This window comes from Megalobrama amblycephala, linkage group LG24 (genome assembly GCF_018812025.1).
Source record: "Megalobrama amblycephala isolate DHTTF-2021 linkage group LG24, ASM1881202v1, whole genome shotgun sequence".
NCBI classification, from domain to species: domain Eukaryota; kingdom Metazoa; phylum Chordata; class Actinopteri; order Cypriniformes; family Xenocyprididae; genus Megalobrama; species Megalobrama amblycephala.
The window spans coordinates 27,538,454-27,558,346 of NC_063067.1; the positions used below are offsets into that span (position 1 = coordinate 27,538,454).

General features: G+C 37.4%; 1 protein-coding gene and 2 long non-coding RNA genes across 8 annotated transcripts in view; 1 reads left to right on the plus strand and 2 right to left on the minus strand.

The window, feature by feature from the left end:
* The window catches only part of tulp1a (TUB like protein 1a), a 51,019-nt gene extending 42,952 nt beyond the window's left edge, over positions 1-8,067 (minus strand). For 4 of the 6 annotated variants that reach the window (XM_048177849.1, XM_048177847.1, XM_048177850.1 and 1 more), the window contains exon 1: positions 7,944-8,067. In XM_048177849.1, coding sequence (XP_048033806.1) covers positions 7,944-7,962 — 19 coding nt within the window. In that variant the 5' untranslated portion in view covers positions 7,963-8,067. The remainder of the gene's footprint in view (positions 1-7,943) is intronic. The other 2 variants (XM_048177855.1, XM_048177853.1) reach the window with 1 other exon arrangement.
* An 89-nt stretch (positions 8,068-8,156) lies between these two features.
* On the plus strand, positions 8,157-19,419 carry LOC125259878. The gene is made up of 2 exons (XR_007182925.1): positions 8,157-8,294; positions 18,574-19,419. It is a non-coding gene; the product is annotated as an uncharacterized LOC125259878 (long non-coding RNA).
* On the minus strand, positions 9,952-10,647 carry LOC125259879. Its single transcript, XR_007182926.1, has 2 exons — positions 10,375-10,647; positions 9,952-10,284 (listed from the first exon to the last, which is right to left on the minus strand). It is a non-coding gene; the product is annotated as an uncharacterized LOC125259879 (long non-coding RNA).
* Positions 19,420-19,893: the final 474 nt, after the last annotated feature.

Here is a 19,893-nt window from a genome sequence, read left to right on the forward strand (position 1 = left end):
CAAGAACAGAGCTTCCTACTGTGAATGCATCACGAGTGCATCAAGCTCTCTCAAGAGCCGAACGTGCTCCGACAGATACTTATCTTTTGCCTCCACCAGCTTCTTCCCATAGTGCATCCTGGTGCCATGTGTTCCCCAGGTAAGCGACACACACGCACCCTGCCATCCACGTGATGTAAAAGAAAATGTGCTTCATCAGACCAGGCCACCTTCTTCCATTGCTTCGTGGTCGAGTTCCGATGCTCACATGCCTATTGTTGGAGCTTTCGGCGGTGGACAGGGGCTGCATGGGCACCCTGACTGGTCTGCGGCTGCAGACCGGGAACACCCCACAAGAGCTGCAGTTGTTATGACCAGGTGAAGTGAATGGTTAGTGGTCATAATGTTATGCCTGATCGGTGTATATTGTGCATTTAATTCAATTACAAACAATTCACATTTTTTCTGTTCGTTTTATGAATGAGATCCATTGATGTGTGTGTTTGCGATCATGTTGTGTAAAATGCATTTTGAATATATCAGTTGTTGATATGAAACTGTCTTATAGTACAGGCCTCACGAATGAGTGGATAGGTTTGTGATGCCCTTTGTAGTTCAGATATATAGCAGGGGTTATTCATTAACTAAAGACATTTATAGTTGAGGCGACTGTACGGCTCTGAACTTAGCTGAATAAACACACCTGTTTCTCTAATGCAAAATCTATGCAAAATAAACTGCATATGCAAGACATTTTTGTAATGTTTCCCAAGTTAAACGATACAACACTAGGCCCCTATGCTACTCTTATCAGTTCATTTCGTGGTAAGTATATTATGTCAGTCAGTTTGAAGAACATGATGGTGCTACTTTGGAGTAGGGGTATTGTGGGAAGCAATTTTATTAGTTTATTCAAAGCATAACATAAGCACAAAGATATAAGGATACTGCGGGTTTAGAACATTAGTAAATGCTTCTCGCTGAATATTGGGACTTGCCAACATAGATAATAATTCATCTTGATATTTTTCTGACTTTAAAAACATAGTATATATTTCAATATTTATACTTATGCTCTGAAAAAAAACTAAGAAGTTTTGTTTTTTATTCAAATGAACCATTAGTTTGACCAAACTATCATATCATTAGATGGATTGAATGAAATTAATGCAAGGAATATGATTCAATGATTTTTAGGCACATGCTCAATGATTTTTAGGCACATGCTTCAACACGATAAAACATAGGATAGTAATTAACAGCACTGTAATGTGAGTTATGTAATCAGGTTACTTTTTTCCAAGTAACTACTAGTAAAGTAAAGCATTAAATTGACAGTTTTTTCACTATTTTTTCGTTACTAATAAAGTAACGAATTAAATTGACATTTTTTTTAAGTAACTAGTAAAGTAGTGCACTAAATTTACAGCAAAATATCTGAGTTGAACATGATGGTTACTGTAGTTCTAAACTAAATGTGAGCATGCATTTCTTCTGCAATCCAGAATGGCAGCGCAGCTGAAAGGTCTGTTTGATTTGCGCCCTCTACTGTACAGGAGTGAATTTACATTTTCTTATTCATTTCACGTTTGGTGTAAAAGGGCATTTACATTTGCCCAGAAAATAGAACTTAAAAAAATAAATAAATAAATAAAATAAGCAACCTAAGCCCAGGTGAGAAAAAGTATGCAAGGATGCAAAAGTAACGTAATGCATTACTTTCCATAAAAGTAATTAAGTAACACAATTAGTTACTTTTTAGGGAGTAATGCATTACTTTTAAAAAGTAACTTTCCCCAACACTAATTAACAGCAATATTTGTTTGCTTAAAAATGTTTTAGTAAAAAATAAAAATACAAATTACCAAGTATAAATTTAGTATAAATTACCAAGTTAGAAAGTCCATTTTTGAGTAATGACACAAACAGATTATTTAATTGATGTTCCATAGTTAAGCTGGACACCAACAATGCCAAGGTCGATACCTTTGGGATGCATGAACTAAAAACATATTCCTGGAATGCACTGGAAACCAGTTTGAATAGAAACTTCTGTTAAATGTAAATGAATCAGCATTTTTTTTTTTTTTTTTTCATTGAAATGGAGAGCAGATTCACAGAAATTAATCAAACTTCAGGATTCAATTGTCTTTTTACTATTAGGTCTGAAGTGGTCTTGCATAGTTTTAAGGGAACTTAATGGAAAAATAAAAAGCATGCTAATATATGGAAATATTTACGATGTTGATTCATTTTATGCAGCCAAAAAAATCCTATAGACATATGAAATATTCCATATATTTGCATGTGCTGTGGCTGTAGCATTTTGGAAAATTTCTGCCTGTAAGTGTCCTGAGTTGCACTGAAGACACAAACATACTACAGTGACTCATTTCAGTAAACACAGACAGTCTATACTGACCACAGCATTATAGCGCATATAAAGATGCCATACTAAAATATAAATATGCCATATTAAAACATTAAATGTCAGTATATTTTACTTTTATAGATCATCACCTGCACCCTTTCCACATTTTTAGGGTGTGTTTAGCAGGTTTCAAAGCAACATCATGACACCATTTAAAAGTTGCAACAACATGAAGGCCTCAGGGCTCGGGGTGGTGTGCTGTGATGAAGCTATTTCTCCAAGCCCCGTCTCTCCCTCTGAGAATCTGGGTTAGAGAGAGAGAGACATGTGTCCTGACTTGACCGCGTTTTACAGGCGGGGCCATTGTTGATGAGTAACTGGCAATAACCAGGACAATCAGCTGCTCTGTTGTTTGTACAGAGACACTATTGAGCCTGTCTCAAACACATACTCAACTATGTATTTATCTTGCTCTTGAACGACAGGGCATTTTATTATGCTTTACTTTGACCAGAGTGCCAACAGAAAATCAGTGTCCTGAGCTGAACCTGCCAGGCTTGTGTCAGTCACCTCATGCTATGAAAGCTGAACATGTCCGCACAGGTTAGCTGCAATGTTAACAAGTCATTCTTATCTCGACCTCATGCGTGTTTGAATGTGAATAATAGTAGCTTGCCTCTTAAAGGATAAGGATTAAAATTAAATGTCTTTCTTTCTTCAGTTGAAAAAAAACAATCTCTTTTGGACTGAAGAAAGAAAGACATAAACATCTTGGATGACATGAGGGTGAGTAAATTATCAGGAAATCTGAATTATTTAATCACAAATAGGATTGCGAAAATTGGACAGACTGATAAAATCAAACAATTTGAATGCTAGCGTTGGGTGGCTGACGATGCATGATGTCTCAAAACTAGGCCTCAAAATCAACCCCCATATATTATGTAGGCTGGGTTGTATTTTCTTTTATTTAGAATAGTTTTCTTCATGTATTTTGAGGACGAGGATATGTCACACTTGTCCATCTGTCAAAGTACTATTGAGTTTGATTGGACTGGCAGTCTTGACATCAACAACTATAAGCCTATTTCTCCAATTTAACCCTGTTTGCTTTTCTATCTTTGTATGATTATATGGTTATTTGCAGTTTATTATTAGCATTTAGCATTATTTTTTCCCCAACCACCTGCAACCCTATCAGAATAGCACCTGGCTGTCGCCATTTACATTTCAAATCATATGTTTATAGAGGTTATAGTAGATTAGAGATTCATCAAACTGCTACAGTCTGTTTTTCTCCACCAATGATAATACACTTCCACCACACTCGCTGAAAAGAGCGAGGACCACTTCAGTCTCTTAAGCACTCCAGCGGAGCTTTCAGCGTGGCACTTAGGACTACTTAGCAGCTTCATATTTCAAAAATATGTCAGGTGGACCTGAACAGGAGGAGGCTCGTCCCTTGATGAAGTGGGCAATGAAAGAATTCATGGTGGACGTCTCTTGAGGCAGAGCTATGGTCCATTTGGAGAGTCATGTTCGAGCTTTCCATAAAATGTGAGACTAAACTGTTTGTCTACGTACTGTACAAATGAATAGTATATATTAAATATCATTCATAATTTTAGTATTTTACCACATATTAAAATTTAAATTTAGACAAATCATTTTGGGACTGGATTCAGACGTGCTTTGAGATAATGCCTTTTTACCTCCAAAAATTTCAGACAAAGCATGATGGACCAACAACTCTACTGTATGACTGAGCTCTCAAATGGGCAGAAGGTTTGTTCAAACCAACATGGATGTTTGTCACAAAAATTTGGGCTGATTTTCGCATCCATTAGTAAAACTTGCAAATTCACTCTCTGACAGTAGGTGGCGCTTTTAGAAAATCAGAAATACCGCAGCTTTCGGTTTCTGACACTTGACTCTCATAGAGAATAAAGGTAAGTAAATAAATAAATCAATAATGTCAAAAAGTATTGACGTTGACAAATATATTTTCAGATTTTTGTGTTCGTTATTTTTGTGAATCAAACACAACGGTAAAGAGATTTTATAAAAATAAATAAATAAATAAATAAAAAATACGGTAAAAAAACAAGACAGCCAGTTCTGAATTCTTCCTCTCCTACTGAGTGTCGCTTGAGCGCCACCAAGTTGTACTTTTATATAACAGCAGTGGTTCTAGGCATGTGACCAAAAGCATAAATCTCATTGGTTGGCTAACTTTATTCACAATGCCACAGAAAAGAGATTAGAACACAAATTTAAAAAATAAAAATAGAATCTATTGCATTGACGCCATGTGAATGTTATGGTCTGAACAGATAATAGCCACTCATTCAAATTTTCACACTGAACATTCATCTTGGTGTGAAAAGTCCCAGACAGTGCTGAAAACATCATACACAGGCTGTGTGGAGATACCGTTAGTTGAAGTCATAACATGTAATTTACATTATGTTAGTGCTGTCAATCGATTAAAAAAAACAACAACAAAAAAAAACTAATTAGTCACATTTTTCAGTACTTATTCGCAATTAATCACAATTAAAAATATTGGAGTTTTTAATATTTTTTATATTGTAATAATTTCACAGCTACAACTTAAAAGACAGTATATTTTAAATATTTGTTTACTGGCATTTTTTTTTTTTTTTATGAATGAAGGCCAGTGTCACTGATACTAATACTGGTGCTGATGTCACCATGAAATTGATATTTTAAAAAACATTAATTATAGACATTCAACATTACAGTATAAATGAAAGCTATCAATTTCAATATTTATTGGGCTTTAAAAAATAACTTTTAATTTAAGTGAACTACATAAACCCATTATAACAAATGTCATATTTATCTGTGGCCTTAGAAATATAGGCCTAAAGAAATTTAATAAAGTTAACAAAAACTTTACAGTCTTCACTGCATAAATTACATATATAGATTAATCCCTATTAAAGCTACAATTTTCTCTGTTACCTTTGTTCTTTGATTAACATCAATGGTAGACATCACAGCAACTGGTTTATTAGGCTGCTGTCACTTTAAGAGCTGCTGCTGCCGAACATGATGCATATCTTGTGACAAAACGGGCATTTTGGCATAATTCTATGTGTTATTGTTTGTTAAAGCACGAGACACGAGTCGTGTGTGTGTCAAATGACACAGACTGTGCATTCTCGTTTTTCTTGTGGGGCTTGAATAGTTTAAAAGCATTTGCATGAATAAGAACGTGATCAAATAATGTAACGCAAGCCAAATTATGATGGGGAAAAAAAAGCTGTGTTAATCGTGTTAAATATTTTTAAAATTGTGTTAAACTTTAACAACATTACTGGATGAGAGGAGGAGCTGGGGATGGAGGAGGGTAATTAGCTCCTGAGCAATGTGATAAGCTGCTGATAATACTGATGGACCTTATATGAATGCTGTGATAGGGACTTGTATTCCTATAGGTAGATATGGATCAGCTGAGAATCAGCTGATGTGAGCTTGACTGACTGACGTGACCTGCCAGAACTAACGCTACGCTTATTTGAATAGACCGACACATTTTATCATTATTAACTAATATCTGTACTTCCCTCTTGAAAAGCATCGGTGCCACTGATAGTAACATGCACAATGTGGAAAAAGGGAACTACTGTAGGTAGGTGTGACGGGAACTTGCCCTAAACAAGCTTTGCAGGTGGAGACAAACATAGATGTGACAGTCAGCTGCTCAGACCTGCCATCAGTCATTTTGAGCAGTACTCTGTGTTTTTTATGCAATGTGAACACCTGTGGAGTGCACCAAACCAAAGTCAACAGTTCAGGTTGGAAAGTGAGACGATTACGGGGCCACAGACCCAAAACAAACTTGCAGAAAAACAATCAGGCATCACAGCCATCCCATACGTACGTTTCCGGGCACATGAATTCAGGATCACAGACACTTCTTTGAAAGCGCTTAGGCGCAGGTGGGCTTTGAAAGGTAGGCTTTACTGTACTAGAGTAACCAGACCCGGTCAGGATCCTGCGTTTAGTTGGCTAGTTGGCATGTGCAGGAAATGGTAAGTGCCGAGGGGGAGTACACCTCACATACATGAAAAGGTGCTCTGATCTGTCCCACAACAGGCACACACAGTCTGACCTAGATTCCCCCTATCCTGAAAAAAGCTGCTCTGCCAAGTAAGGCAGGGTGGGAAGGGCTGAGCCGTGGCGCGTAGCTTTGCCCCATCTCTCTCTCTCACTCTCTCTCTCTTGCTCTCCCAAACATGGGCGGAGTGTAGTGTGGCCTTTTCAAACTCACCCGGCTGGCAAGCAGACTGGCTTTTGGAAGCAAGCAATGCTGTTTTGAACTGCTGCCAAATGAGACAGGCGCAGCTGAAACTTTTTACAGCCTCCCCTCACTTCGACAGGAAGAGACACGGGGAGCAAATTTGTAGTAGAAGGCGGGGGGGGAAGCGCGAAATAAATCTTTGTAGCGTCTGCAACTAAGGCACTGCATCAAGGATTTCCTTCTGAGCTTTCACGCTCCCCTAATTTGGCAAGGCGCCACTCGAAAAGGTGTTTAAAAGTGATGTTTTTTTCTCTCTGGGAGGATTGAACGGGGAACGGATGTGCTAGGAAGTGAAGAGTTCAGCGAGTTCAGTAAATGAGAAATATGTAAATGCATCAATAACAAAGGAACTGTGACGTCACGCACTGTGCTGCCCCGGACACTGCCTGTGAGCAGACGGGACAAGCGTGCACACATCTGACAAGATGCCATCTGCGGACCATAAAGAGAATGCCTGTTTTACATCACAACTCAGGAAGATGACCATGTGAAGTCTGCTGCTGCAAGGACTGACACGTTGTAGTCACTTCCTCTTTCATGGTAAGGGCTTGAGCACCTGACAAACTTCTAATGATATGACTCCACTGCGATAACTTCCCCAGTGCTTATTTGAATACCGTTTAGCTACTCTTAAATAAATGACTGCATGCAAAGTGCAAATGTCAAACACAAGGTGAGTCATAAAACCAAGTGGGATCAGCCAACTGTGGTGTCTTTCAAGGCTCTTTGAGGAAGTACTACAGACCGCTCATGCCATGTTTCCCTGATAAAGAAATTCAAAACGCAGGCGGTGGCAGAACAGCCTCTAGATGTGTGTAATGATTAGTGAGGACTATAACTGGAAGGCTCAAACTACCTGGGATGGATGCCAAATGCTGACAAAGGCAATCATTGCATTCTCAGGGGCGAGCAAAATCAACTCTTCGTCCACTCGCACTTCTTTTGGGAGGGTTATTTATATACCTCGAGAAGCCACCGAAAGCATTGACTAATTGCTGAAGGAGTCGGTCACATGCTTTGGCTAAAGGGCACGAAAAATCCTGTAAGTAATAAACCGTTCTGAATCTGGTGTTACTCGGTTTCTCGCCTCTTGATCACCCGCTGATCAAGTTTTTCCTTTAAATGATCAATTCTGATTGCTTATTTTCCAGACGTCTGCTTGGAGAAACTGTGACTGGGGCAGAGGGTACAAGCTGACCCTCTTGCATTCCCGTAAATAGGAGTTTGTCATGTTTTGCGTGCAGACGGTAGCAAAAACTGTACCTTTATACGTTTCCTGCATGGCAAATCCTCTCCTCTTGATCTCTGCTTTCTTTTACGTTTCTCAGTCCCTTTCTTTCTCCACCTCCTCTCTCCCTCTCTCTCAGCTTCTGTCTTTCACTTCGCATCCTGTGCCAAAGTGGGCAGGGAGAAAGAGCTTGTGGTGAGGAGGGTGAAGCGGAGGCCGCTGTACGTGCTCTTTCTTCAGCCACAACCCCATGGAAGAGCATGTTTGGTGGTAGCACGTTTCTAGGTCTCTCTCCTCGAGATAGGCGTATTATGTGCGTGAGTCTACTCTTCTCGCCGCCATGACCCTGCCTTGTGTTCTTTGCCGTTGAAGCCTCTAGTCTGCAGGTATTCCGCTTTTATTTCCCCCCCCTGCTTTCATACTTTGTAATATTCCACAGATTATTTTGTCCCTATTTAAGCAATTCTCTTTAAGCATCATTGTCTGTGATTTTACCCAGCTGCTCTGGCTCTCTTGTACACTGTTGTCTTCCTCTTGTAAACGTGTCTTCTTCACTCCTGAGCCCATGCCTCGGATTCCGCCATTTCTACTACGCTAAACGACTTTCGGTCAAATTAATTGTTGATGTACTTTTGATAAATATTTTTTGTCTCTATGCTATTTTTTTTTTTTTTTTTTTAAGTGTTTTGTTAAGAATCTTTTTTTCGCGATTCGGTTCACATTCCTTTGGATAGCATGTATGTTCCCTTAGTTTTGGGTCGTTTTGGTTAGTTCATTTTGGGGTTTGAGTTTGTTCAAGGATTTTGATGATTTGAACATCCAAATGGTGTTTGGCTGCTGCCTTTATGCTTTTGGAAGGAAAATAAGAGCGATGTTTTTGGATACGATGGCAGTGATTCGGCCTATAAAATGCCCCTTAAGTCATATATGTACTGTACAAAAATGACCATCTTTGTCGACTATATACCTGCTAGTTTTTTTTATTTATTTTTTTTATCTCTCTATAAAAAACCTGAGGGCTTAGATGTGGCATATAATTTGCATTTAAGAAAGCATAAGTAAAGTTTACTTTGCATGTACAGTATGAGAGCATTCGGTTACTGTTTGGCATTTGTAGATATAATCAAATTACTTTTTTATATTTAGCTGGTATTCTTTCAAAAGGTAGGCTTGTTCTGTTTGTATTCAACTGCTTTTTTTCCTGTTGCATTTGCAGTGCAAATTAGATGAATGTCAAAGTAAATCGAGTGGTGCTAGTTTGGGAAAGAAAACAATGAAAGGCAACAGTTCAGGAACAATATTGTATGTGTTATTGACCAAATGACATTTGCAGAAGTAACTGATCGAATTGACAGAAATACTGATCATATTTTACATACAGAAAACAACAGACAGGGGTGTTTAAGACGAATTTTATATATGTTATAGTAAACTGATTAAAGACTAAATTTTAGTAATTGAATGTAACATTAGAGGATGGTTACGATCCATCGATATTATGCATTTTATCAAATATCTAGTTAATATTTTGTGCATTTGTTATTTTTGTGAAGTTCACATTAAATTCCTTTAAAACAGGCGGAACAATCGATGATATCTGCTTTCTTTAGAGTAGTTTTTTTTGTTGTTGTTTTTTGTTAAAAGGCCATTATAACTAGGACGAAATTATACCAGTTGACCACCAAAATTCAGAATGTGCATTGATGCATCGATGAATATGATTTAAATCTGAATCACATCTTTAAAAAAATTACAAAGAAAAGATCTCAAGATGGCGTCGACATGCCACGTGTTTGTGCACTACTGTATTATGTGCATTTTACTGAGCGACTTTTTAATGCAGTCTCCTTCAAATAACAAACATTTTGAACAAATCCTTATTTAGCAGAAGACCGGCTCTCCACATGCAAACAAACATGGAGAAGCTGTTAAAAATAGTGGTGTTAGGATGAAATAACATATGATGAAGCTTTATTACTCGTCAGCACAAGGAACGAGGGCAGGTAATTTGCTACTTTGTACAGTAAAACTGAGGCACAAAAGTTTGCGTATACATGTTTATTTTGCTCAGAGACAGAGAGAGATGGCAACAGGAAAAAAGTGGAGCGAGGGAGGGAGGAAAGGAGAGCATTTCCTCCACCCCCTGTTCTCCTCAGATGAACTTATCATGTAGCTTCATATTTTCTCTCCCTCCCTCTCTTTTTTTCCCCCGTTCCCATACAGGCTCGCTCCCTCCTACATTTACTGTAGCTGACGATCTGATGCACCCTGGGCTCCGACCCCACATTAGCAAACAGGAAGTTTCAAAACAAACCCAGTTTAACCCTCAAAATACTTACATTTCCATGCACACACAATCAAATCGACAACTTCATGCTGGAATAGACAGAATACAACACCAGCTTTGTAATCTCCAAGTATTTCGACTTCATATTTAAAGTTTTATTTGGAAGAAGTGTTTATTACCAAAAGTGTCCACAGCGGAAAATTCACTGCAGGTGAGAAAACACTGCTGCTCGCCTCCAAATGCACAGACACGCAGCATATGCTTGGAGCCTATTAGTTACACGGCCCCAGACGGGGGCAGAGATCTAAGTCTAATCTGCAAGGTCTTTGTATAAACAAGGCAAAGCAGAATCCTTATCGTTGAGTTTCGATGAGTAACAGCAGGCTCTCCGGAGACCGCGTGACAGAGTCAACCAAGGTCAAGCCAAACCCAACTTCCTGTTTTTTGGGGACCGCTATTTTTGCAATAAGGGCGTTTCTCTCTGGTGTAGGTTGATGACAGGGGATCATAAGCTGAATGATTAATGACAGTTTCGAGGAGTTACATCTTTCAAGTGGCTTAACTCGTTTGAGCAATGGCAAAAGCTGTGTGGAAGGAGTGACGGAGGAATAATGTCACAGGTTCTAGAACAAGACCACGCTTTTTATTGTGTACAATGATTCATACAAACACAAAATGTTTTGTGCAACAGTTGTACTAGGTATGGACTCACCAATGCTGAGAATGCTGATCTGCAGCTGTACAAACAGAAGATTACAGATGAGAAATATCGACAGTTAGCCTACTATTAATAGTAAAAAATGAAAAACATGTGTTTGTTTGTTCATACCGTATCTCATATTTTCTTCTTTCCTGAGACTCTTTTGTTTTTTTTTAAAGAAGCAAATTTTCGGTTATGAAGGGATTTTCAATGGGGAAGCTCCCCTCCTACGTTAAATTAATGCTGCACAAAGGCATTGTCTCAAGTTCCGTATTTTTTTTCTTGTAATTGTGGCCTCTTAGTCTTCCTCTGCCAACATCCCCCACCCTTCAATGCTCTACCCACCACCCTCTTCTCCGTTCATTGAAATTCAGCCTGGCATACAGGCACTGCCCCTTTCTTGGCACCAGACTCAGGGACTCAGCGACAGAAAGGAGGGGAGAAAATTAAAATGAAAACAAGAATAGGTACCAATTTCTCAATCGCTAAGCTTGTGCCAAACATTTATCCGGTTTCATTGGACCTAACGCAAGATTATCGATAGCCATTTTCGGTATACAATTTCAGCAAAAATCGTAACCGCATATGGTCTTGGCAACCATAACGCAGTGGGAGGCGTTCAGAAGGCTAATTGATTTGCCCGTTTACCTCCTGCGATTGGACGGGCACAAGAGCGTACGGCTGTGTCCTTTGATCGCTAGGTAAGATAGAAGGCCTTTTGTTGATCTGATTCGGTTTGTTTACCTCTTTTCTGATTTGCAAAATCCTCAGACAGGGAAGCAAGATGTTCCTTTGTGACTATAAAATGCTTGGTATGTGATTATGCCAAGAGGTGGCATAGCTGATGCGTAAACAAATACAGGCAATTAAAAATGGCAGCCATTTATCGAGAGAAGCAGAGAGGGCTTTAGCTGTTGCTGGGTGTCTTTTTAATAGCTACTTTGTCATATATCGCAGAGTGTGATATGCAGTATTAAGCAGAGATTATTTCAATAGCTGCAATAATAATGCCTTTGTGATGTTTTCATATATTAGAGATACAGGCTCTGTTCCAAAACCTAGTGAGCTGCCTACGTAGGGAGCATTTTAAGGCATCATAGGTGCACTTCTGATGTGAAGGCGGTCCCAAAAGGTAAGATACTTCGCTTTAGCCAAATCTCAGCATTGTAAGGCATTGCATGTGTCCTTCACAGAGAAAGCAATTCCAGAATGCACTGCAAGCTCAATGAAACGTCAAACCAAGATGGCGAGAGAAATGTTGATTAGAAATAAATGCCATTATAAAACACAATGTCTAAAAAAGTATTTTACTCAGTATTTTAGCATGTTCTGTGTATTTTAATGCATATTGAGAGTAGTCTAGGATTAGCTTAGCAACATGCTAACAACAAACTCGACTGAAATCAACTGCATTCGAGTCTTACTCCTCCATATTTATATGATCTACAGAGTTGCTGCCTTCCACAGCCTTCCAAGTCAGTCACTTAAGTGGTCCATGACAATTATGATGCTGCCTATGTAGGATGTAGACTGCAAGGCAGTTCACTAGGTTTTGAAAAACACAATTTAATTTGTAAAGGGCAACTGCACATTCTCTTAATTCAGATAAAGATGCTTGTCTCTCACAAAAAAACGATTTTAGCGCTTTCACATGATGCCACAACAGTTATTAACTTATTTTCATTGCTAATCTGGATTCCCATACTGTATGTAGGCTATAGGGTAAAGCTGATTTAAAATGAATAAACATGTTGAATTAATAACATAAGACACTAATTGCCTGCAGTGCTATGAAGTATTACAGATTTGTTAGTGCTAAGTTGCTTGTCCTAACACTATGACTTTGTGCTTTCTGTTTAAGAGGCTTGCTGTTTAAAAGTCAAGCATACGGAAACACTTTGTCTCTCTAAAACTAATCAATAACCTCATTTGAATGCCATTATATAATCTAGTTTTGTAAGAGACTTACAGGAAAATTGTTCAGCATTAAGCTCTGACGTTATCCAGCATCATTTTTTGGCATGTCATTTTAGTAACAGTGTTACTTTAGTATTATTTATATAATATTATAGTATTTATTATTATTTGAATTTGCTTTTATTTTTATACTTTCCATTTCATTTTAGTTTTAGTAATTCTAGCACTTCAACTTCAACGTATTTTCAGTAGAAGTTGAAGTGAAGTTTCAGTTTGCCAAGGCAACATTTCCTTTTTTTCTTTCTTTTTTTTTTTTTTAAGTTTAGGTTTTCATCTAATATTTATATTTATTAATATCTATTTTTTAAATAGTTTTAATTAACAGTAATATTGTCTAGAAGACATGGGCCAAACCTTGTATAGTACTGATAAACTACTTTGACATTGTTTCTAATACTGATGAAATTGATTACATTATCATTTATGAAATTAGGATACTATGTTCCATTTGCTCTGAAATTAGAGGGTCATTTCACCCAAAAATGAAAATTCTGTCATCATTTACTCCCATGTTGTTCTAAACCTAATAAGACATTAATTCATCTTCGGAACACAAATTAGGATATTTTTGATAAAATCTGAGCGGTTTCTGTCCCTCCATTGACAGCTATGCAACTACCACTTTGTAACTTCAAAAAGTTCATAAAGAGATGTGAAGCTCAAATGTGCTGCGTACCATGAGAATGAACCTCACTGGTTCTTGCGGAAGCTCAAACGTGCTGTGTAACATGAGAATGAACCTCATTGGTTCTTGTGGAAGTTCAAATGTGCTGCGTAACACTAGAATGAACCTCAGTTCTTGCAGAAGTTCAAATGTGCTGCGTAACACAAGAATGAACCACATTGGTTCTTGTGGAAGCTCAAACGTGCTGCATAACACGAGAATGAACCTCATTGGTTCTTGCAGAAGCTCAAACGAACTGCGTAACACGAGAATGAACCTCATTGGTTTTCGTGGAAGCTCAAACGTGCTGCGTAATACGAGAATGAACCTCAGTTCTTGCAGAAGCTCAAATGTGCTGCGTAACACAAGAATGAACCACATTGGTTCTTGTGGAAGCTCAAATGTGCTGCGTAACACAAGAATGAACCTCATTGGTTCTTGTGGAAGCTCAAACGTGCTGCGTAACACGAGAATGAACCTCACTGGTTCTTGAAGAAGCTCAAACGAACTGCGTAACAAACGAGAATGAATCTCATTGGTTCTCGCAGAAGCTCAAATGTGCTGCGTAACACACAAGAATGAACCTCAGTGGTTCTTGCGGAAGCTCAAACCTGCTGCATAACACAAGAATGAGGTTCGTAACACGAAAAGGAACCTCACTGGTTCTTGAGGAGCTCAAACGTTCGTAACACGAGAATGAACCTCATTGGTTCTTGCGGAAGCTCAAACGTGCTGCGTAACGCATGAGAACGAAACTCACTGGTTCTCATACATCAAACAAGCATGCTTGAGCTACCGTTTACCACAACTGAAGTGTGAGTTGATTAATGTTTATATGTGAATAAAAGCCTAAAATCAATCTATTCATTATATAAAGTGATCGAGTCGCTTCAGAAAGTTTGGAATAAACCACTCAATTCATGTGGATTAGAGTTACGATCTCTTTATGAACGATATGAAGCGTGAAAGTTTTAGATGCATAGCTGTCAACGGAGGTGCAGAAATCACTCAGATTTTATTAAAAAGATATTAATTTGTGTTCCAAAGATGAACGAAGGTCTTATCAGTATTTCATTTTCGAAGAATAACACATTGTCGTCCACTTAAGTGTAACTTTAGCAGGCAATTAAAGTCACATTTTAGTCACTTAGTGGAAATTCCCTTAGAGTACAATACTGTATGGTTGTGTCATTAGAATTTAGATTTTGAACATTATTTTTGTCCTTAAGCACTATGCAGTTTTCAAAAACATTATGATTTTATGACTCTTTCATGCAAACTCTTAAGTCATTAAATAAAAGTGTTGATAAAAAAAATGTTAAATATTTCTGCAATATCTATTTAATGGTATCTTATGATTCTCTTTTCAGTTCCACCCACACTGTCTACACTGAAAGCAACAGATAATCTCTAATACTCTCTTAAATACCCATGTCATAAAAATCAGGGCAGTTGTGTCTAATTTGCATTAGCATTAGCATTACATATTTTAAAAACTGACTAAAGAGGTCATTTACATATGAAAAAAAATCTAAGCGGCACTAAAATGGACTTAAATATCTGGCAAAGCACCAAAAGCACTGGTTAGTCCCCATCAAGGCGATTACCGCACATTGGGGAACAGAAGGGCAGACTAGTTCCCCGTGTAATCTAAAAATCCAAACACCACATCTGTCAGACCACATTAGCATACTTCCTCTCCACGAGTGAGGCATCATACGTTGTCCTAAAGAAGCAACTCTACTACAGAATAGCTGACATAACATCTGCTTCATGGTAAAAGCTTGATTGACAAAGCTGATGATGTTTGTGAACATTAGAACTACTTTATGTAAAATGAATAATGCAGATTGTTTAGTTGCACATCTTATGACTGACCTGACCTTTACCGAAAGTTGGCACAGCAGAGTCATGACATGCCATCTCTCAGCTTCTGCCTCTTCTTTGTGTTCCAGCAGACTGCGTCTTGTGCCAAAACTTTTCAAATGTTTCCCCCCCCAAATGGGCCAAAAAAAGAGCATGTGTATGCTAATTAGCTAAGAAGACTTTTGTATGTTAACAAATTGCTGAAAGTCAGTTCACTGGAAGAGATTTGCATGTCTATTTATGCAAAACAGACATGCTCTACCTCTTACCGCCGCACAATAACTGCATTTATTGTTATTTTGCAAATGTTTTTGCATGTCCCACTTGTTTTATCAAAGTTGGAAGTTCAAGAATGAGTGGATACTGGGAAAAATATATTGCTTTTAACAACCAAAACTTTAACACTCACAAATTAGGAGCTGATTTAGTTGGATGCTCAAATCTTAGATGCTGATGTTTAGGTTCGTCACACATGCTAATGGACATGAGTGGATGACTTTCACAGTATATCTGTTATTTTTTGTGTGTATGAAAGAACGCTATTGACTCGAGGAGGAATCTTGGCTTTCTAGTGGTTGTACAGATGCCAGACGTCCCCCAGTGCATCAAGAGGGAGACCCTTACTCTTCCAAACAGCCTCTGAGAACAGTGAACGCGTGAATGGGTTTTTCAGGCACACCTCACAGAGGTTGTAAGAAATGCACAGCACTCGTACCCTAAAATGGCCGAAACGCCGCCATTTTGTTTTCCCACTATTTTGCTGTGCGGAATAGCAGAATCAGCTTTGTTAAAGCTACAGGAGACAGCTGGGGAAGCCATGTTTTACATCGTCTGTTTACTTCAAAAGCGTAGCTTACGCAATGTTGTCTTGTTGGAATGAGCTCAGTTTTTGGCAAAACGGGCGCGAATTCCTGGCGAAGGATCAAGACTTTTTTTCTTCATGATCCAATGCCAGCCTCGCTAGAATGAGTGAGTAATTTTGCTTTGGCTTTCAAAATTAGCACTTCCCTTTTAGCCTGCATCCTGGTTCAACTCCTCACAGTTCCCTGGTCTTTTTCACGTTTGATCGTTTTTCCGACTCAAATAAGCACCGCTGACTCGAATCTGGAGAACACACACATGCTGAGCTTTTAACTACTGTTTTCGGCAACTACATAGAAATAAGTAGCTCTGTGATCTATGAAAGAACCATTCGGGTTATGCGACTGAATGACTGAAGTCAGACCGGTGAAGTCTTAACATAGATTTAACTTTTTTTGACTCCTTGCATTAGATAATAAAATATCACACCATGTGGCATCTGCAAAGAAATGCTGCACAACCTTTACTCAGAACTAACTTCACTTTTCTGAGCCATTTTTGCAATGACATTTAACCAGCTGGTGTCAAGATGACTTGTAGTGGATGTATGAAATCAGTTCTCTTAAAGTTCACACAGGGGTCGTAGCAGAATCACATGAACATGATGCACTAATGTTTGACAACCAGAAAGTGTCAACCAGATATTTCTGAATAGTGTATATCATTTATTATATTAAAATCTGGTGCCTTCCTAAAACAATAAAATAAAATAAACTATTTTATTTTTACATGTGGTAAAAAGAAAAGAAAAAGTGTTTTAAATAATTCCACTCTTGCTGAATTCCAACCCATTGTGAAAAAGAAGCATATTTAAGTACAGCATAATTTTAAAAAAAGAGTACTTGTTACAGATATAATATACTTCAAATATGTGAGCTGCATGTAATGTTTTCAGACAATCGCATGCTATTTACAATTACAGTAAGACTTAAGTACATCTTTATATGTAATTTCGTAATTCAATTCTCTTTGAAATATGGTTGAAGTGTACTGCTGAATGCACTGACAAGCATTTATGGTAAACTAAAATATACTTTAATGTCACTTCTATTGAAACTTATTTGTCATGTATTTAAATATTTGTAATTACATATTTGTAATGATGAAGCTTCTATTTAAATTATATTAACTTTAAATGTATACTGAATAACACACTACAGTTAAAATTATAATCAAGTGCTTTAGTATACATAAAAATAAGTGTACTTCTTTAAAGCATGACAAAAGATTATTAAAATATAATGATTTAAAATGTTCATTGAATAAAACTTCTTAATTAGTGTATTTTAATCCTTTTAAGCTATTCGGGGTCTTTTTGGCCCCAAATGATGTTTGCTGAAGTTTAAAAAAAAAAAAAATGTTCCCTTGATCCAAATGGCATGAGACTTTGTAAAGCTGTCAACACTTTCTAGATCTACAAAAATATATATACATAAATAAATTGGAATGATATCTAGTTTTATGTTAGTGTGGAAAAAAAAGTCACACTCAGGCTGTTCAGGGTCTCTGGAGACCCCACTTAAAAAATGAATAAAATTCATCCTAAAAATCAGAAACAACGCAGAACACACATAGACAGAAATGAAGTGGCAACACTTTAAAACATCCACAATGCAAAATGATCATGCTCTCTCTCACACACACACACACGCAATACAAAAGTTATTTTTATTGATATAATTGTGATTTTATAATATATAGATATGAATCCAACTGGAAAAACTTATGAAAAGATGTCCAATTAGTCAAATAGCATAGCAAATAGTGAAGCTCTATATTATATTTAAAGTGATCATTTTTTACTTTTAAAACTATATTTTCCAACAGATGGTAACAATATTAATGCTAAACCATGGCAAATTGTCCATGTTATCTCTATGAAGAAAGTTAGAAATGTGGGTCTTTCTTAAATTGAATTTTACATAAATGGTTACATAAAATCACATTTTATTGTCTGGGGTCTCCGGAGACCCCAACAGCCTGAATGCACATCCTAAATCAATACTTACAAGGGTTAAGTGTGTTAAGAAACAGTCATGAAAGTGTACTCTCTCTAAGTGAACTTAAGTGGAGCTTTTCCCCATTGATATATTATCTACAAGTACTGTTTTTAAAATTAAACTTTTAAGATTTGAAGCACACTACAAGTGTGCATTCAGTACAATTAAGCACAGTTCTTTTTGTCTTTTTCTTTTTTTTACAAGGGTAAATATGCCAGTACTTGCTCAAACTGTTATGTGGAGTCCAGTTACAACAAAGTTTGACCGTATGGCTGTACTAACCAGCTTCTCTTTCTCTCTCCTTCCACAGGAATCCAGCAGTGTGCTGTCTGACTGGTTGACATCTGTTCTGCTGTCCTTGGGGCTGAGGTAGTAGATTGAATAGTTGTGGAGCACGGTGCTCTCTCACTGAGATAACTATACAATCTACTGTCTTTCCTAAGGCGACAGCCAAATCATCCACAAACCAACATGGACTCGTTTGAAATAACCACCTCACACATGTCTACAGCCGGATAGGATATTCAATCACATTACAGAAGTAAAATTGGTTGTGATTTATGTTTCATGTTGACTTTGTAAATACGCTAGTGTGTCAGCGGATGTGTGTCACGGGACTGCACTTTGGTGTCTTGACAGGGTGAGGTAGTAGGTTGTATAGTTTGGTGGGAGGGATCAAACCCTGTTCAGGTGATAACTATACAGTCTATTGCCTTCCTTGTGGTACCAACTATCTGCCCACTAGGGGAAACTCCCTGGAGTTTAAATATTGTTAAACCCTATGGTCACACAATATGAACTATATTTATGTAAAAGAAGGAGTGTTTCAGTTACAGTATTCACACTGCCCACCTAATCAAAGCAGCATGTGTAATACACAAATATGTTGAAAATGCCCTATTAACCTATTTATCAACACAATCTTTTGCAGGATAGACTTCTGTGAAGAAGCCAAGTAATGAAGCAAACTCCCAACAAAACAAACACTTTTTTTCCAGTATCTCTGACTGTGTTGATTGAATAAACATTTAGATGCAGAACCTCATGTAAATTACACTGCTGTTTGGAGACAGTAAGATTTTTTAAAATAAATTTCAAGGATGCTTAAAAGCGACAGTACAGACATTTAGAACATTACTATTCATTAAAAAATTCTGGGGAAAAAAAAAATGGTTTCCACAAAAATATAAAGCAGCACAACAGTTTTCAACATTGATAATAATCAGTTTCTTGAGCATCAAATCATCATATTAGAATGATTTCTGAAGGATCATGTGATTCTGAAGACTGGAGTAATGATGTTGAAAATTCAGCTTTGATCACAGGAATAAATTACATTTAACAATATATTTACATAGAAAACAGCTATTTTAAATTGTAATAATATTTCGCAATATTACAGTTTTTACTGTATTTTTTGATCAAATAAATGGTGAGCAGAAGATTAAAATAAAAAAATTAATTAAAACATCTTACCGACCCCAAACTTTTGAAGGGTTAGTGTTGATTTAATGATGATCAAGATTGAAACAGTTCTCAGTGGCCCACTCAACAAATCATTTTAAAAGTTATGGTCATTATTAAATTCAGAAATCACTTTATTTTCTGTAGCCTAGTGTATACAGCAGCA